The sequence below is a fragment of the Artemia sp. Qi Xiang Cuo genome, chromosome 1 (assembly GCF_049724085.1).
Source record: "Artemia sp. Qi Xiang Cuo chromosome 1, ASM4972408v1, whole genome shotgun sequence".
NCBI lineage: Eukaryota > Metazoa > Arthropoda > Branchiopoda > Anostraca > Artemiidae > Artemia > Artemia sp. Qi Xiang Cuo.
In genome coordinates, this window is record NC_142794.1 from 77,779,537 (window position 1) to 77,795,463 (window position 15,927).

Here is a 15,927-nt window from a genome sequence, read left to right on the forward strand (position 1 = left end):
TGCTTACGATAGTCAAGGCTGACCTAGAGCATACTGTTTTTTTTTTTGAAAATTTGGACGACGCTGGGATAGTCACTGGCTTGAAATTATGGAGCTTGCCACCCTCAAGCGAAATCTCTGCACAGAAACATGTCGTCGTCTGCTGGGTGCCACGATGAGCCTGGATGCGGCTTGAACCTGTAACAAGTACAAATGCAAGTAAGTACCTCTAAATTATGGGATCTCCCGTAACCCAACAGATCTCTTGGAAGAAACATTGTAAGACACAAATAACTATGCCATGCATAACATGAAAATGTGAGAAGTGAAGGATGATGTAAACCAGCCTTCCAGTTCACTGGGACAACAGCCTAAGTTAGAAGACTAGTGACAATGATAATCAATATATAAAACCTGCCGCGCAGCTGTGCCGGAGACCGACATTATGTGTAAAATATTATATACATTATATGTATTATTGTAATTATAATAATGACACGTTTGTGAAGAGCCACTATCTGTTTTCACCAAACTTGCTTCAGAATTTTCCTGTGGTGGTGGTAAAATTTGCAAATGATTCTTTTGCCCTTAAGAATGTAAGCCGACAGCAAGAACAAAATGATTTTATGGCATTGATGCAATTATTTTTTCAGCAGTAACAACACCATTTTTGATAACTTTGGTTATTCCTCAGAAGAATAATGCTTATTCTGGCAAATTACCTAAGTCGCGTAACAGCATAAGCCGTTAGTGTTCGTAAGCGCCCACCTGCTCTACGGTCGTGTGGTTTCACTTTGAGATAAAAGCCATTTACGGAAAATGTCAAGCAATATTTGTGCCAAACCTTAATTTTAAATTATTAAATCATAAGAATATAAAGGCAATTCTATTTTCTTTTCTGTTGTAATCTAGTATTTAGTTTCTAACCTTTCTTTCAGATTGAATTCAGTCTCTTATTTAAGCAGCGCCGATAAGTAAGAAGGAAAGAGAAATGGCTCCAGACCTAGTATTATTTGCCAATTTACTTTTTCTAAGCTTTGGTGAGTTTGTTTTGTGTTCTCTCTTTAAGAAGTGTGCGAAGTCTTGCTTTATAATTAAAAGGCTGTTTGTAGTAAAGTAAAGTAGAGAGCCAAGAAGGTAGAAATAATCTGTATCAAAATTGTCGCTAGAAATAATCTCTAATTTAAAGAGTTTTTTCAAGAAGTATATATTTCGCAATGTGTGGACATGTTAGACTCTAATCACAATCAGTGTTATTGAAGGAGTTTAATCAATACGAATAGAATGCCCAACATTTCCTATCTCCTAAAACTGCTGCTTTCCACCCACCACCTTTGCATGAATACACATCCATCTGTCGAATCATTAACGTACTTAGATTGTTTGAGGAATGGTTATAAATGAGGAATTTTGATAATCAAAATAGATAAGGTAGCAATTTGACTGTCCTAAATAAAAACGAAATTCAGTGAAATTTTCACAAAAGGTGCTTAATTTTTAACAATATCAAACAGTTCGTGGTAACGAACTGTAAGTAAGGAGCGACCCGGCCCAATAGTAACCGAAACTCTAAAAAACGGAACTTTCATACCAATAGACGCATCAAAGAATCAGATTTTTATGTTGATTTCAAATATATAAGTTTCATCAAGTTTAGTTCTACCCATCAGAAGTTAAGCGCTTGAGAAAATTTGCCTGATTTTCGAAAAAAAAGGGCAAATACCCTCTTAAAGTCATAGAACCTTAATGAAAATCACACCATCATATTCAGTGTATCAGAGAACCAGACTATAGAGGTTTCAAGCTCCTATCTCCAAAAATGAGGAATTTCATATTTTTTGCCAGAAGAAAGATCACGGATGCGTGTTTATTTGTTTTTTTTTTGTTTTTTTTTCCCAGGGGTGATCGTATCGACCCAGTAGTCCTAGAATATCGTGGGAGGGCTCTGTCAAACTGAAATTAAAAGATATAGTGCCATTTTTTAAGTGACCAAAAATAGACTAGGCAACTAGGCCCCCTCCCACGTTCTTTTTTTCCAAAGTCACTCGATCAAAATTTTGATATAGCCATTTTGTTCAACATAGTCGAAAATATGATACGTTTGTCTTTTAGGGTGACTCAATCCCCCAAAGTCCCCGGGGAGAGGGCTGAAAGTTATGAACTTCACCCAATGTTTAACATATAGTATTTGTTATTGGGAAGTATACAGACGTTTTCAGGGGGGATTTTTTCTGGTAGTGGGAGGGGGTCGGGGGCTATGTGGGAGGATCAAGCCATGGAGGAAGTTTTCTTTGGGGAAGCTGTGAAGGGGGTGCCGGATTTCCCAGCATTATTTAAAAAACGATCAGAAATTAAATATAAAAAAAAACAAGTTTTTCAACTGAAAGTAAGGAGCCACACCAAAACTTAAAACGAGCAGAAATTATTAAGTATATGATTGGGTTCGCCCTCCAGTCAATACCTTGCTCTTTAAGCCAAAGATTTTTTAGTAATTTCATAAGAGCTATTTATTCTAATTAACGGCCTTTGTGATTAAGGCGTCATTTTTAAAGAATCGGAACAAAATTCAAACTTTAGAGTAAAGAGCGAGGTATTGACTAGGGAGCGAACCCTCTAATATACGTATTAAAAATATATGAATATAGAAGTTCGTTACGTAAGTTAATTCGTAAGTTACGTTTATTTATACTAATAAAAACGTTCGTAAGCAAAATTAAATAACTTTCGAGAAAGCCATTTAACCAAATAAAATTAAATTAATATGCAAATTCTGTTTTAATTATTCATGTACGATGAACCAAAATCAAAGCCTGCATTAATTCAAAAACGTTCAGAAATTAAATAAAAACAACAAGTTTTTTTTAACTGAAAGTAAGGAGCAACATTAAAACTTGAAACAAACAGAAATTATTCCGTATATGAAAGGGGCTTTCCCTCCTCAACGCCTCGCTCTTTACGCCAAAGTTAGACTCTTTCTCGCAATGCTGTTTTTTAAACAATAAAAAACTTTAGCGTACAGAGCGAGGCGTTGAGGAGGGGACAGCCCCTTTCATATACAGAATAATTTCTGTTCGTTTTAAGTTTTAATGTTGTTCCTTACTTTCAGTTAGAAAAACTTGTGTTTTTTAATTTAATTTGCATTTAAGCATTCTCTGGTCTTTTGATTACTCATATTGGCATGCTAATATAGCGAATATAGTTAACAAAAGATTTTGAATTCCAACCAAAAGGTGGTAGGATAATAAGTGGTAGGTAGGAACGTATTTGGGATAAACATGGTTGGTGGTGCGGAGGGGAGGGGAGGGCTAATTGTCATCAGATTACTTTTGACTCTCAAAAAGTAAACTAAAACTTTCGATTTCTAGTCATTTGAGTCCCCTTCGAAGTTTACCTTTCCAACAAAAAACTTTATATGCCCTTGAAAAAAGCTACAACCCTTCCCCCGAGCTGTGAGAACGGAGGAGGGAGGTATGTTGACACCGAAGTTGTTATTGTCTGATCGTTGGACTATTTCAAACAAAATGGCTACCTCGAAATTTCAATTGAATACATTTGGAGAAAAAGTATGTCTGTGATGGAGGAGGGGGGGGGGTATATTCCCTCCTATCACTTTTAACTCTTCAAGAAGTAACTAGCACTTTCAATTTCCAATAAAGTGAGCCACTTTTGATGTTTATACGACCACCCCTTGCACAAGAACCTTATATGCCTCCGATGCATAACTTACAACACTTGTCTCCGGGCTCTGGGGGGTTGTTTCAACCTGAAGTATTTTTTTATTTTATCTTTAAACTGTTTGGAAAAAATGGCTATCTCAAAATTCTGATCAGATGCATTTGGGGATAAAGGGCCTTGGGGGGGGAGGAGGGCTAGTTGCCCTCCAAAATCTTGTCTATTAAAAAGTGAACTAGAACTTTCAATTTCTAATCAAAAGAGCCTTCTGTGAGGTTGATACAAACATCTCTTCTATAAGAACCATATATGTCCCCAGGCTATATGTGGTTAGGTTGCTTTTAACTCTTAAAAAGAAAGCTAGAGCTTTGAATTTCTTTTCATTTGAGTCCCCTCCAAAGTTTATACGACCACCTCTTCAATAAAATCCTTATATGTCACGGGGTACAGCTTACAACCCTAAGTTTCCCTGGGCTCTGGGGGGGGGAGGTATGTTGACCTTGAAGGTCTTTTTTATTTCATCGTTGGACTATTTAATAAAAAAGGGCTATCTCAAATTGATCAGATACCTTTAAAGAAAATAGAGTTGGGGGAGTAGATACCCTTCGCTCACTTTTTACTCTTAAAAAGGTAACTAGAACTTTCAATTTCCAATCAAATGAGCTACATCTGAAGTGTATACGATCACCTCTTGCAAAAAAACCCTACGGGCCCCCGGGGCATAACTTAAAAACTTGCCACTGGGCTTTGGGGGGCTGTTTCGATCCCGGAATTTTTTTTATCTTATCTTCGAAATATTTTCCATAAAATGGCTATCTCAAATTTTTTAGCAAATGAGTTTGGGGAAAACGGAGAGGGGGGCTAGTTGACCTCCAATCTCTTTTGACTCTTAAAAAGTGAGCTAAAATTTTTAATTTCCGATCAAGTAAACACCTTCCAAAGTTTATACGAGTAGCCCTTCAATAAAAACCATATATGCCCCCAGAGCATTACTTGCAATGACTGTCCCTGGGCCCTGGGATTTTTGACAACACAGGAGGTTTTGTTATCTGATCTTTGAACTATTTTAAAAATTTTCATTGAACATATTTGGGTAAAAAGGTGTGGGGGGTTATTTTCCCTCTGATGACTTTTGATTCTTACATACGGCTCTATAAATTCCGATTTCCAATCGAATGAGCCACCTCCGAAGTATATATGACCATCCCTACCCCATGAAGTGCCTCTGCGAAAAATAAAATGAATCGTTGGAGCCTTATGGCCTTAGGGTTAATGGGAGTAGGCTAGTTGCCATCGGATCACTTTTGACTCTTAAAAAGGGAACTAGATGTTTCAATTTATAATCATTTTAGTACCCTCCGAAGTTTACGCGACTGTCTCTTCCATAAAACCTTATATGCCCCCTGAGCATTGCAGGCAGTTGCAGGGTGGGGTATGTTGACCCCGAAGTTTTTTTCATCTGATCGTTGGACTATTGCAGACAAAATAGCAATCTCAAAATTTTGATAGGATATATTTTGGGAAAAAGGGGGTGGTGGAGGGAGGGGGAGGGGTATATGCCCGCTGATCACTTTTGATTACTCTTAAAAAGGTAACTAGATTTTTCAATTTCAAATAAAATGGGCCACCTCTGTTTTGTATCCAACCACCCCTTACATAAAACCTTATCTGCCCCCGGGGCATAAATTACAACACTTCCTCCGGGGTCTGGGGGGTTGTGGCGACCCCTGATTTCTTGTTATTGGATCTTTAAACATTTTGAACAAAATGGCTTTCTCAAAATTTTGATCGGATGCATTTAGGGAAAAAAAGCCTTGGGGGGGGGGGGCTAGTTGCCCTCGGACAAGGATGACTTCGAGACACCTTTTGACTCTTAAGAAGGGGCACTAAAAATTCCGATTTACAATCGAATGAGCTCCCTTCGAAGTTTATAGAATCATCTCTTCTATAAAAACCTTATATGCTCCCGGGGAATAATTTACAACATTTGGCCCCAGATTCTGGGAGGCTGTATTATCCCATGAGTTCTCGTTACATGATCTTTGGTTTATTTTGAAGAAAATGTTAAAATAAAAATTATCAGACATATTTGGGGAAAAGAGGGTTGGAGGGGGGTGGTAGTTGTCATTGGATCGCTTTTGGTTCTTAAAAGGGAATTAGAAATTTAAATTTCTTATCATTTGAGCCCCTTCCAAGTTTTCTACGACCACATTTTCCACAAAAACCTTATATGTCCCAGGGCATAAGCTACAACCCTTCCCCCGGGCTCCCCTTTGACCCTAAAGTTTTTGTTATTTGATCGTTGGACTATTTCAAACACACTGGCAATCTCAAAATTGCGATCGGATGCATTTGGAGAAAAGACGGCGTGTGTGTGTGTGGATGTCCTCCGATTCTTTTTTGCTCATAAAAAGGTAGCTATAATTTTCAATTTCCAATCAAATAAGCCATCTCTGAATTTTCTACGACCATCCCTAACATAAGAACCTTATAAACCTCCAGTGGGCTCTGGGGATCTGTGTTGACCCCGGGAGTTTTGTTATTTGATGTTTGAACTATTTTCAACAGAATGGCTATCTTAAAATTTTTATTGGATGGGTTTTGGGAAAGAGGGGTGGGGAGGGGGCTATTTGCCCTTCGATCTCTTTTGACTCTTAAGATGAAAACTAGAAATTTCAGTTTCCAATGACGTGAGCCCTCTCTGAAATTTATACGAGCATTCCTTCTATAAGAACCATATATGCCCCCAGGGCAAACCTTACAACGCCTGCCTTCGGGCCCAAGGGGTTTTTCAACTTTGGAGTTTCATCTATTTGATCTTTTAAGTATTTTTAACAATATGGCTATCTCAAAATTTCATCGGATGTATTTGGGGAAAAAGGGCAAGAGGGTGGGGGCAGTTACCCTCCGATCAATTTTGACTCTTAAAAAGGCCCCTCCGAGGCTTATAGGACCACTCCTTCCATATCAAGTGCACCTGGAATAATAATAATAATAATAATAATAATAAAGCATTGGAGCCGTATGACCTTTATTATAGGCAACGCTATAGCGCTGTAGCAAATTTTCATAGTGCCACCACCGCATCTGCATAATCTACATCAACCATTTGGACTACCAGCCCATTTTGGCGGCTAACATCATGTTTCACCTTGTCAACACAGTCAAACTTTCTTGACCAAATCACGCTGATTTGTAAGATTGTGTATATTAATGTTGCCATAAATATTTAAAAGCACCACAGTATCAGAAGGAGATTGTTGAGCTAGCACCAATGGCCTAATAATCGGACCTGGACTCAGCACAAACGCTTCCTGTTCTTCATCCAGGAAATTTAGGATTCGGACCCATTCTTAAGCCGTGAAGCCACCGTTGTAGGGAGACCTGCTGAGTAAATCAGAATGTCAGATAAATCAACTATCTCAAATAGTGGCAAACCTTCATTCCACTCTTTGAGTCCGTATAGCAGCTCAAAAATGTTGGACAAGACGGTGACGCAGAATGCGATCCTTTTTTCTGTACGTTAACTGTTATTGCATATTTGCAGGTACCAATTTCCTTAACCTTGGCGATGGACCACTGCAAAATGTTCAGCGTTGGACAGACATGAATAGAACTAACCACATGTGTAGTTTATTCTCCAAATAATTTACGCGATGTGCAGCCAATAATCACAGCCAATATAACATGCCAAAATTGTCAGAAAGCACAAAGGTTAAACAGTAGAACAAGTCCATCTGGGAACAAGGAAAGTGTAAGGCTGTCCTCTTTTTATTTCATCCCAGTCCTCTCTTTATATTGCAGCTACTACTCCAGCAATTATAAAAATTTGAAAAAGTCTACTCAATGGTGCAATCACAAATATTTTTTTGTTGCCATATACTGCGTTACTTATGTTTCATAACTTAGATTTTTAATCCTTAATAAATTACGTTACTGCAAAACGAGTTTTTTAATTCTTGTTTTTTTCCTTTCTTTCTTTCAGCTTCACGCTCACATTCCATGAGGCTTATAGACATAGTGGTTCCATCAGCTGTTTTACTGGGTCAAGATGTCATGCTTGAATGCCGATATGACCTAGAAAATGATGGTCTTTATTCTTTAAAATGGTATAAGGGAAATGAAGAAATATTCCGCTATATTCCAGAGGAGGAAATTCCTAGTGACAGGATGAAGTCATTCAATCTTCCTGGAGTCAACATTTTGGTAAATCGTTTTGGTATTTTATCATGGACTTGGCATCAAATTCCATGACCCCATGAAGTATTTCAGAAACTACAACCCACAAGTTGAATTTACTGATAAGCACGAAGCAGAAATAACCTAAACCTAAACTGCTAACCTAAACTAAACTGACTAACCTAAACTGCTTTTTAAGGAATCTCAGCATCCATATAATTTCTGTCTTGATTACATAGCTCTACAGTATTTTTATAGTCTAAGGGTCACTTTTTGTCTCTTTCATACATGTCCAATCAAACCTGGAAAAAAAAAGAAAAAAAAAAAAAAAAAAAAAGGAATCCACTGACTATTTTTGGTAGATACACTGATGTTTGAAATAGAGGTTAATCTCAGCCCTTCCCCATAGAGTTTAAATCGGTTTTTCTATCTCAGCCCCTCCCCAGGGAATTTGATTCAAGAAAATAATTCTCCGCGTAAAAGAAAAAAATATAAATTGAACCTATCAAGGTGAAACTTAAAGCGAATGGACATCACTAAGAATTAATTTAAAAAAACTTTCCGTAAAGGAAGTTTTTCAAAGAAACTACTAAAACTACAATTACCACTACTAGTTTACTACTGCTGCTTCTAGTAAAACAACTATTAGGGTTAAGGGACATTAATGCATTTCAGGGAATATTGAATAAATAGTTAACTAAATGAAACAAACTTGAAAACACAATCAAATCAAACAATAAAAAAAACAACTATAAGCATGCATGTTGTCAAAGGGCGTATCAAGAATATCTTAGAAACAGCTTTTAGTACGAGTATTAAGTTGAAACGTACAGGACATACACAGGTGGATGTTGAGGGAAAAACTAATTAAAATGGCACTATGTGCCTACTACTTCTACTGATACTCTGTTATTTCACTATGAATAAGGTTAATTAGATGAAATGTATATGGTAATGTTGAAGTAGGATGTTCAATTAAATGAAGACACTATGTTAATGCAGGTTGTCAAAAGAAAATATCAGCAATATCTTCAGAATAGCTTAGAACAGTGGTTCTCAAACTCTGGTACGTGCACCCCTTGGGGGTGCGCAACACTTTTTAGGGGGTATGTGACCGGGCAAGAAAAAAAGAGCCCCTTAACTGTAGGACTGACACTTTTATTTATATTTTAGCTATAGTTTGCTTAGTGCCGGTAACTGAGAAGGGGCACCTAAAACGTTTTGTGGGTTAAAAGGGGTACAGTGTCTAAATAAGTTTGAGAGCCACAGGCTTAGAATATTAAGTTGACTCTTTAAGAGTATGTTGAAGGGGATTTTGAGCTAACAAAAAGGCTTAGAGTAGAGACTTGAAACGTATAGGGGGTTATGAGGGGGATGTTTAAGTAACCAAAATGAACATTGTGCATACTACTGTTACTGCTACTACTGCTACTACTACTTCTATTACTACTACTACTACTTTTACTAAAACTACAACTACTAATACTGCTACTTCTACTGCTACATAGGGGTACCTAAAATGTTTTGTGGGTAGAAAGGGGTACAGTGCCTAAATAAGTTTGAGAACTTCCGGCTTAGAGTATTAAGTTGACTCTTTAAAAGCATATTGAGAGGGATGTTGAACTAACCAAAAGGCTTAGAGTAGTGAGTTTAAACTTATAAGGGGTTTTAAGGGGGATGTTGAAGTAACCGAAACGCACTATGTGCATACTATTGCTACTACTACTACTGTTACTACTACTACTACTAATTTTACTACAACTAAGACTACTACTACTATTACTACTGTTACTGCTACTACAACTACAAAAAATTTTACACCAACTACTCAGGCTAAGGGAATCAAGGTGAAATGTTCAGGGAATGTTTGAGGAGATGTTGAAATAAATCAAAACAAACTAATTGCATGCAGGTTGTGCAAAGGGCTTTCAGCGACATCAAGTACTATCAATAGTGAGCTAACAAAAGGTACTACGTGCAAACTGTGTCTACTACTACTATTACTGCTGAATGCTCTAAATAAAAACTCTCTAATAATCCACCTTTTGTCCCAAAAGTGTATCCTGGTCCTGCTGTGATAAATCTCAGCTCCACGCCCCTTACAACAGAGCCAAATCAGGTTCTGTCGAAAGGATTGAAATTTTCGATAGCCCCTTCGAAAAAACCCTTATAGGGTAATTATCGCGAACACAGAGGGGGTATTTCATGATTCTTGTGCGGAGATTGGATGGATTGCTGAGGTTAGAGCACAATTTGTTGAAACCTTGTTGGATTCGCCTTCTGTTACTAATCTAAATTTAAGAAAATTTATTAAAAATGAACACTTGGTCTTACACGCACTACATAAAGATCATTCCTGGATTATTACGAAAGTCGATAAAGGCAATACTGTTGTTGTATTAGATTCAGATGATCATAGGCAGCGCGCCAGCGCTGCCTAAGTAAAGAACGATGTGGGCACAATGTGTTGTTTTTTGGTTCTTTATACCCGGGCACTTCGTATCGAAGGAGTTGTCGCAGAAACTTCGAAAAGGGCTCATTCGATTGGAAATTGGAGTGGCTAGTGCCCTTTTTAATAGTCAAACATGATTGGAGGGCAACTAAACCCCCCACCCCCCCACGCCCATCATTCCCCCAAACACATCTAAGCAAAATTTTGAGATAGCCATTTTGTTCAGCGTAGTTGATTTCCAGATATAAATATGTTTTTGAGGAGGACATTCCCCCAAAACCCTCAGGGTAAGGGTTTTAAGTTAAGCCCTGAGGGCATATAAGGTTTTTACAGAAGGCGTTGTCGTAGAAACTTGAAAACAGGCTAATTTGATTGGAAATTCGAAGGGCTAATACCCTTTTCAATAGTCGAAAGTGATTGGAGGGCAGCTAGCCCCCCCCACGCCCCTCATTCCCCCCAACACATCCAATCACAATTTTGAGATAGCCATTTTGTTCGGCGTAGTTGATTTAAGGATAGAAAATATGTTTTCGAGGAGGACACTCTCCCACAACCCTCAGGGCAAGGGTTTTAAGTTATGCCCTGGGGGCATAAAAGGTTTTTTATAGAAGGCGTTGTCGTAGAAACTTCAAAACAGGCTCATTTGATTGGAAATTCAAAGGGCTAGTGCCCTTTTTCATAGTCGAAAGTGATTGGAGGGCAAATAGCCCCCCCCCTCCCCCAATCCCATTATTCCCTCAAACACATCCAGTCAAAATTTTGAGATAGCCATTTTGTTCAGTGCAGTTGTTTTCCACATAGAAAATATGTTTTTGAGGAGGACACTCCCTCAGAACCCTCAGGGCAAGGGTTTTAAGTTATGGCCTTGGGATATATAAGGTTTTTATAAAAGATTTTGCCGTAGAAACTTCAAAACAAGCTCATTCGATTGGAAATTCAAAGGGCTAGTACCCTTTTTCATAGTCGAAAGTGATTGGAGGGCAACTAGCCCCCCCTCGCCCATCATTCCCTCAAACACATCCAGTCACAGTTTTGAGATAGCCATTTTGCTCAGCGTACTTGATTTCCAGATAGAAAATATGTTTTTTAGGAGGACACTCCCCCACAACCATCAGGGCAAGGGATTTAAGTTATGCCCTGGGGGTATATAAGGTTCTTATAGAACGCGTTGACGTAGAAACTTCAAAACAGGCTCATTCAATTGGAAATTCAAAGGGCTAGTACCCTTTTTAATAGTCGAAAGTAATTGGAGAGCAACTAGCCCCCCACGCCCTTCATTCCCCCAAACACATCCGATAAAAATTTTTAGATAGCCATTTTGTTCAGCGTAGTTGATTTCCAGTTAGAAAATTTGTTTTTGAGGAGAACACTCCCCCACATCCCTCAGGGCAAGGGTTTTAAGTTATGCCCTGGGGGTATATGAGGTTTTTAAAGAAGGCGTTGCCGTAGAAACTGACAACCCCTCCCCCCACAGCCCTCAGGCAAGGGCTGTAAGTTATGCCCTGGGGGCATATAAAGTTTTTATTGAATTCAATTGGAAATTGAAAGGGCTTGTGCCTTTTCTAATAGTTGAAAGTGATTGGATAGCGACTAACGCCCCATCATACCATCAGGCAAGGGATTTAAGTTATGCCCTGGGGGCATATCAAATTTTTATTGAAAGCTTTGTCGTAGAAACTTCAAAAGGGCTCATTCGATTGGAAATTCAAAGGGTTAGTACCCTTTTTAATAGTCAAAAGTTATTGGAGGGCAACTAGCCCCCCCACGCCCTTCATTCCCCCAAAAACATCCAATAAAAATTTTGAGATAGCCATTTTGTTCAGCATAGTTGATTTCCAGATAGAAAATATGTTTTTGAGGAGGACACTCCCCCACATCCCTCAGGGCAAGGGTTTTAAGTTATGCCCTAGGGGCATATAAGGTTTTTAAAGAAGGTGTTGTCGTAGAAATTTTACAAAAGCTCATTCGACTGGAAATTCAAAGGGCTAGTGCCCTTTTTATTAATCGAAAGTGATTGGAGGGCAGCTAGCCGCCCCCCCCCCCCACACCTATCAATCCCCCAAACACATCAAATAAAAATTTTGAGATAGCTATTTTGTCCAGGGTAGTTAATTTCCAGACAGAAAACACATTTTTGAGGAGGACACTCCCCCAAAACCCTCAGGGCGAAGATTATAGGTTATGCCCTGGGGTCAGACAAGGTTTTTATTGCAATATTTTTCGCAGAAGGATAAAAAAAGGCTTATGCGATTTGAAATTGAAAGGGCTAGTGCCCTTTTTTATAGTTGAAAGTGATTTGAGGGCAACTAACCTCCCTCTCATCCCCACCTTTTCCCAAAACACATCCAATAAATATTGGAGGGCCGTTTTGTTCAAAGTAATTAAAAGTTTCCGAAATTAGATCTTTAAGGATGCCAACCGCCCCCCCTGAGCCCTCAAGGCAGGATTTGTAACTTATACCCTTGGGCATATAAAGTTTGTAAAGAAAACGTTGTCGTATAAACTTCAAAAGTGCTCATTCAATTGGAAATTGAAAGGGCTAGTGCCTTTTTTAATAGTGGAAAGTGATTGCATAGCGACTAACGCCCGTCTCACGCCCACCATTTTTCCAAACACATCGAATTAAAATTTGGAGATATCCATTTTGTTCAACGTAGTTGAAAGTTCTGGAAATTTTTCTTTTAGGATGATAACCCCCTCAGAGCCCTCAGTGCAAGGGTTGTAAGTTTTGCCCTGGGGGCATATAATGTTTTTATTGAAAGCGTTTTCGTAGAAATTTCAAAAGGGCTCGTTCGATTGGAAATTCAAAGGGCTAGTACCCTTTTGAACAGTCGAAAGTGATTGGAGGGCAACTAACCCCCCTTCCACGCCCAACATTCCCCCAAACACATCCAATCAAAATTTTGAGATGGCCATTTTGTTCAGCGTAGTTGATTTCCAGATAGAAAATATGTTTTTGAGGAGGACACTCCCCCACAACCCTCAGGGCAAGGGTTTTAAGTTATGCCCTGGGGGCATATAAGGTTTTTTATAGAAGGTGTTGTCGTAGAAACTTCGAAAAGGGCTCATTCAATTAGAAATTGGAGTGGCTAGTGCTGTTTTTAATAGTCGAAAGTGAATGGAGGGCAACTAGCCCCCCCCCACGCCTATCATTCCCCCAAACGCATCCAATCAAAATTTTGATATAGCCATTTTGTTCAGCGTAGTTGTTTTACAGATAGAAAATATGTTTTGAGGAGGACACTCCCTCACAGACCTCAGGGCAAGGCTTTTAAGTTATGCCCTGGGGGCATATAAGATTCTTATAAAAGGTGTTGTCGTAGAAACTTCAAAGCAGGCTCATTCGATTGGAAATTCAAAGGGCTAGTACCCTTTTTAATAGTCGAAAGTGATTGGAGGGCAACTAGCCCCCCCCTATGCCCATCATTCCCCCAAACACATCCAATCGAAATTTTGAGACAGCCATTTTGCTCAGTGTACTTGATTTCCAGATAGAAAATATGTTTTTGAGAAGGTCACTCTCCCATAACCATCAGGGCAAGGGATTTAAGTTATGCCCTGGGGGCATATGTGGTTTTTATAGAAGGCTTTGACGTAGAAACTTCAAAACAGGCTCATTTGATTGGAAATTCAAAGGGCTAGTACCCTTTTTAATAGTCGAAAGTGATTGGAGTGCAACTAGCCCCCCACGCCCTAAATTCCCCCAAACACGTCCGATAAAAATTTTGAGATAGCCATTTTGTTCAGCGTTGTTGATTTCCAGATAGAAAGTGTGTTTTAGAGGAGGACACTCTCCCACATCCCTCAGGGCAAGGGTTTTAAGTTATGCCCTGGGGGTATATAAGGTTTTTAAAGAAGGCGTTATCGTAGAAACTTTAATAAAAGCTCTTCCGATTGGAAACTCAAAGGGCTAGTGCCCTTTTTAATAGTCAAAAGTGATTGGAGGGCAACTAGCCCCTCCCCCCCCCACCCATCATTCCCCCAAACACATCCAATAAAAATTTTGAGATATCCATTTTGTGCAGGGTAGTTGATTTTCAGATAGAAAACATATTTTTGAGGAAGACACTCTCCCACAACCGTCAGGGCAAGGATTATAAGTTATGCCCTGGGGGCATTTAAGGTTTTTACTGAAATCTTTGTCGAAGAAACTTGAAAAAAGGCTCATTCGATTTGAAATTCAAAGGACTAGTGCCCTTTTTAATAGTCGAAAGTGATTTGAGGGCAACTAACCCCCTCTCACGCCCACCTTTTCCCCAAACACATCCAATCAAAATTTTTAGATAGTCATTTTATTCAACTTAGTTGAAAACTTTGGAAATTAGGTCTTTAAGGATGACAACCCCTCCATCCACAGCCCTCAGGGCAAGGGTTGTAAGTTATGCCCTGGGGGCATATAAAGTTTTTATTGAAAGCGTTGTTGTAGAAACTTCAAAAGGGCTCATTCAATTGGAAATTGAAAGGGCTTGTGCCTTTTTTGATAGCTGAAAGTGATGGATAGAGACTAACGCCCCTCTCACGCCCACCATTTTCCCAAACACATCGAATTAAAATTTTGGGATATCTATTTGTTCAACGTAGTTTAAAGTTCTGGAAATTTTGTCTTTTAGGATGATAACCCCCTCAGAGCCCTCAGTGCAATGGTTGTAAGTAATGCCCTGGGGCATATAAAGTTTTCATTGAAAGCGTTCTCGTAGAAACTTCAAAAGGGCTCATTCGATTGGAAATTCAAAGGGTTAGTACCCTTTTTAATAGTCGAAATTGATTGGAGGGCGACTACCCCCCCCCACGCCCATCATTCCCCCAAACACATCCAATAAAAATTTTGAGATAGCCATTTTGTTCAGCGTAGTTGATTTCCAGTTAGAAAATATGTTTTTGAGGAGGACACTCCCCCACAACCCTTAGGGCAACGGTTTTAAGTTATGCCCTGGGGTCATATAAGATTTTTATAGAAAGCGCTGTCGTAGAAACTTCGAAAAGGGCTCATTCGGTTAGAAATTGGATTGGCTAGTGCCCTTTTTAATAGCCGAAAGTGATTGGAGGTTAACTAGCCCCCACCCCCACGCCCATCATTGCCCCAAAAACATCCAATCAAAATTTTGAGATAGCTGTTTTGTTCAGCGTAGTTGATTTCCAGATAGAAAATATGTTTTTGAGGAGGACACTCCCTCATAACCCTCAGGGTAAGGGTTTTAAGTTATGCCCTGAGGGCATATAACGTTTTTATAGAAGGCGTTGTCTTTCTCACATCCCTCGGGGTAAGGGTTTTAAGTTATGCCCTGGGGGTATATAAGGTTTTTAAAGAAGCCGTTGTCGTAGAAACTTCAATAAAAGCTCTTTCGACTGCATATTCAAAGGACTAGTGCCCTTTTTAATAGTCGAAAGGGATTGGAGGGCAACTAGCCTCCCCCAAACCCATCATTCCCCCAAACACATCCAATAAAAATGTTGTGATAGCCATTTTGTTCAGGGTAGTTGATTTCAATCACATCCAATCAAAATTTTGAGATAGCTATTTTGTTCAGCGTAGTTGATTTCCAGATAGAAAATATGTTTTTGAGGAGGACACTCCCCCACAGCTTTCAGGGCAAGGGTTTTAAGCTATGCCTTGGGGGCATATAAGGTTTTTAAAGAAGGCGTTG

At 39.1% G+C, this 15,927-nt stretch overlaps 1 protein-coding gene across 1 annotated transcript in view; it reads left to right on the forward strand.

Moving 5' to 3' along the window:
* The window catches only part of LOC148956746 (uncharacterized), an 85,153-nt gene that overhangs the window by 43,614 nt on the left and 25,612 nt on the right, over positions 1 to 15,927 (forward strand). The window contains exons 3-4 of the mRNA XM_089091880.1: positions 918 to 1,019; positions 7,637 to 7,857. Coding sequence (XP_088948006.1) covers positions 971 to 1,019; positions 7,637 to 7,857 — 270 coding nt within the window. The 5' untranslated portion in view covers positions 918 to 970. The remainder of the gene's footprint in view (positions 1 to 917; positions 1,020 to 7,636; positions 7,858 to 15,927) is intronic.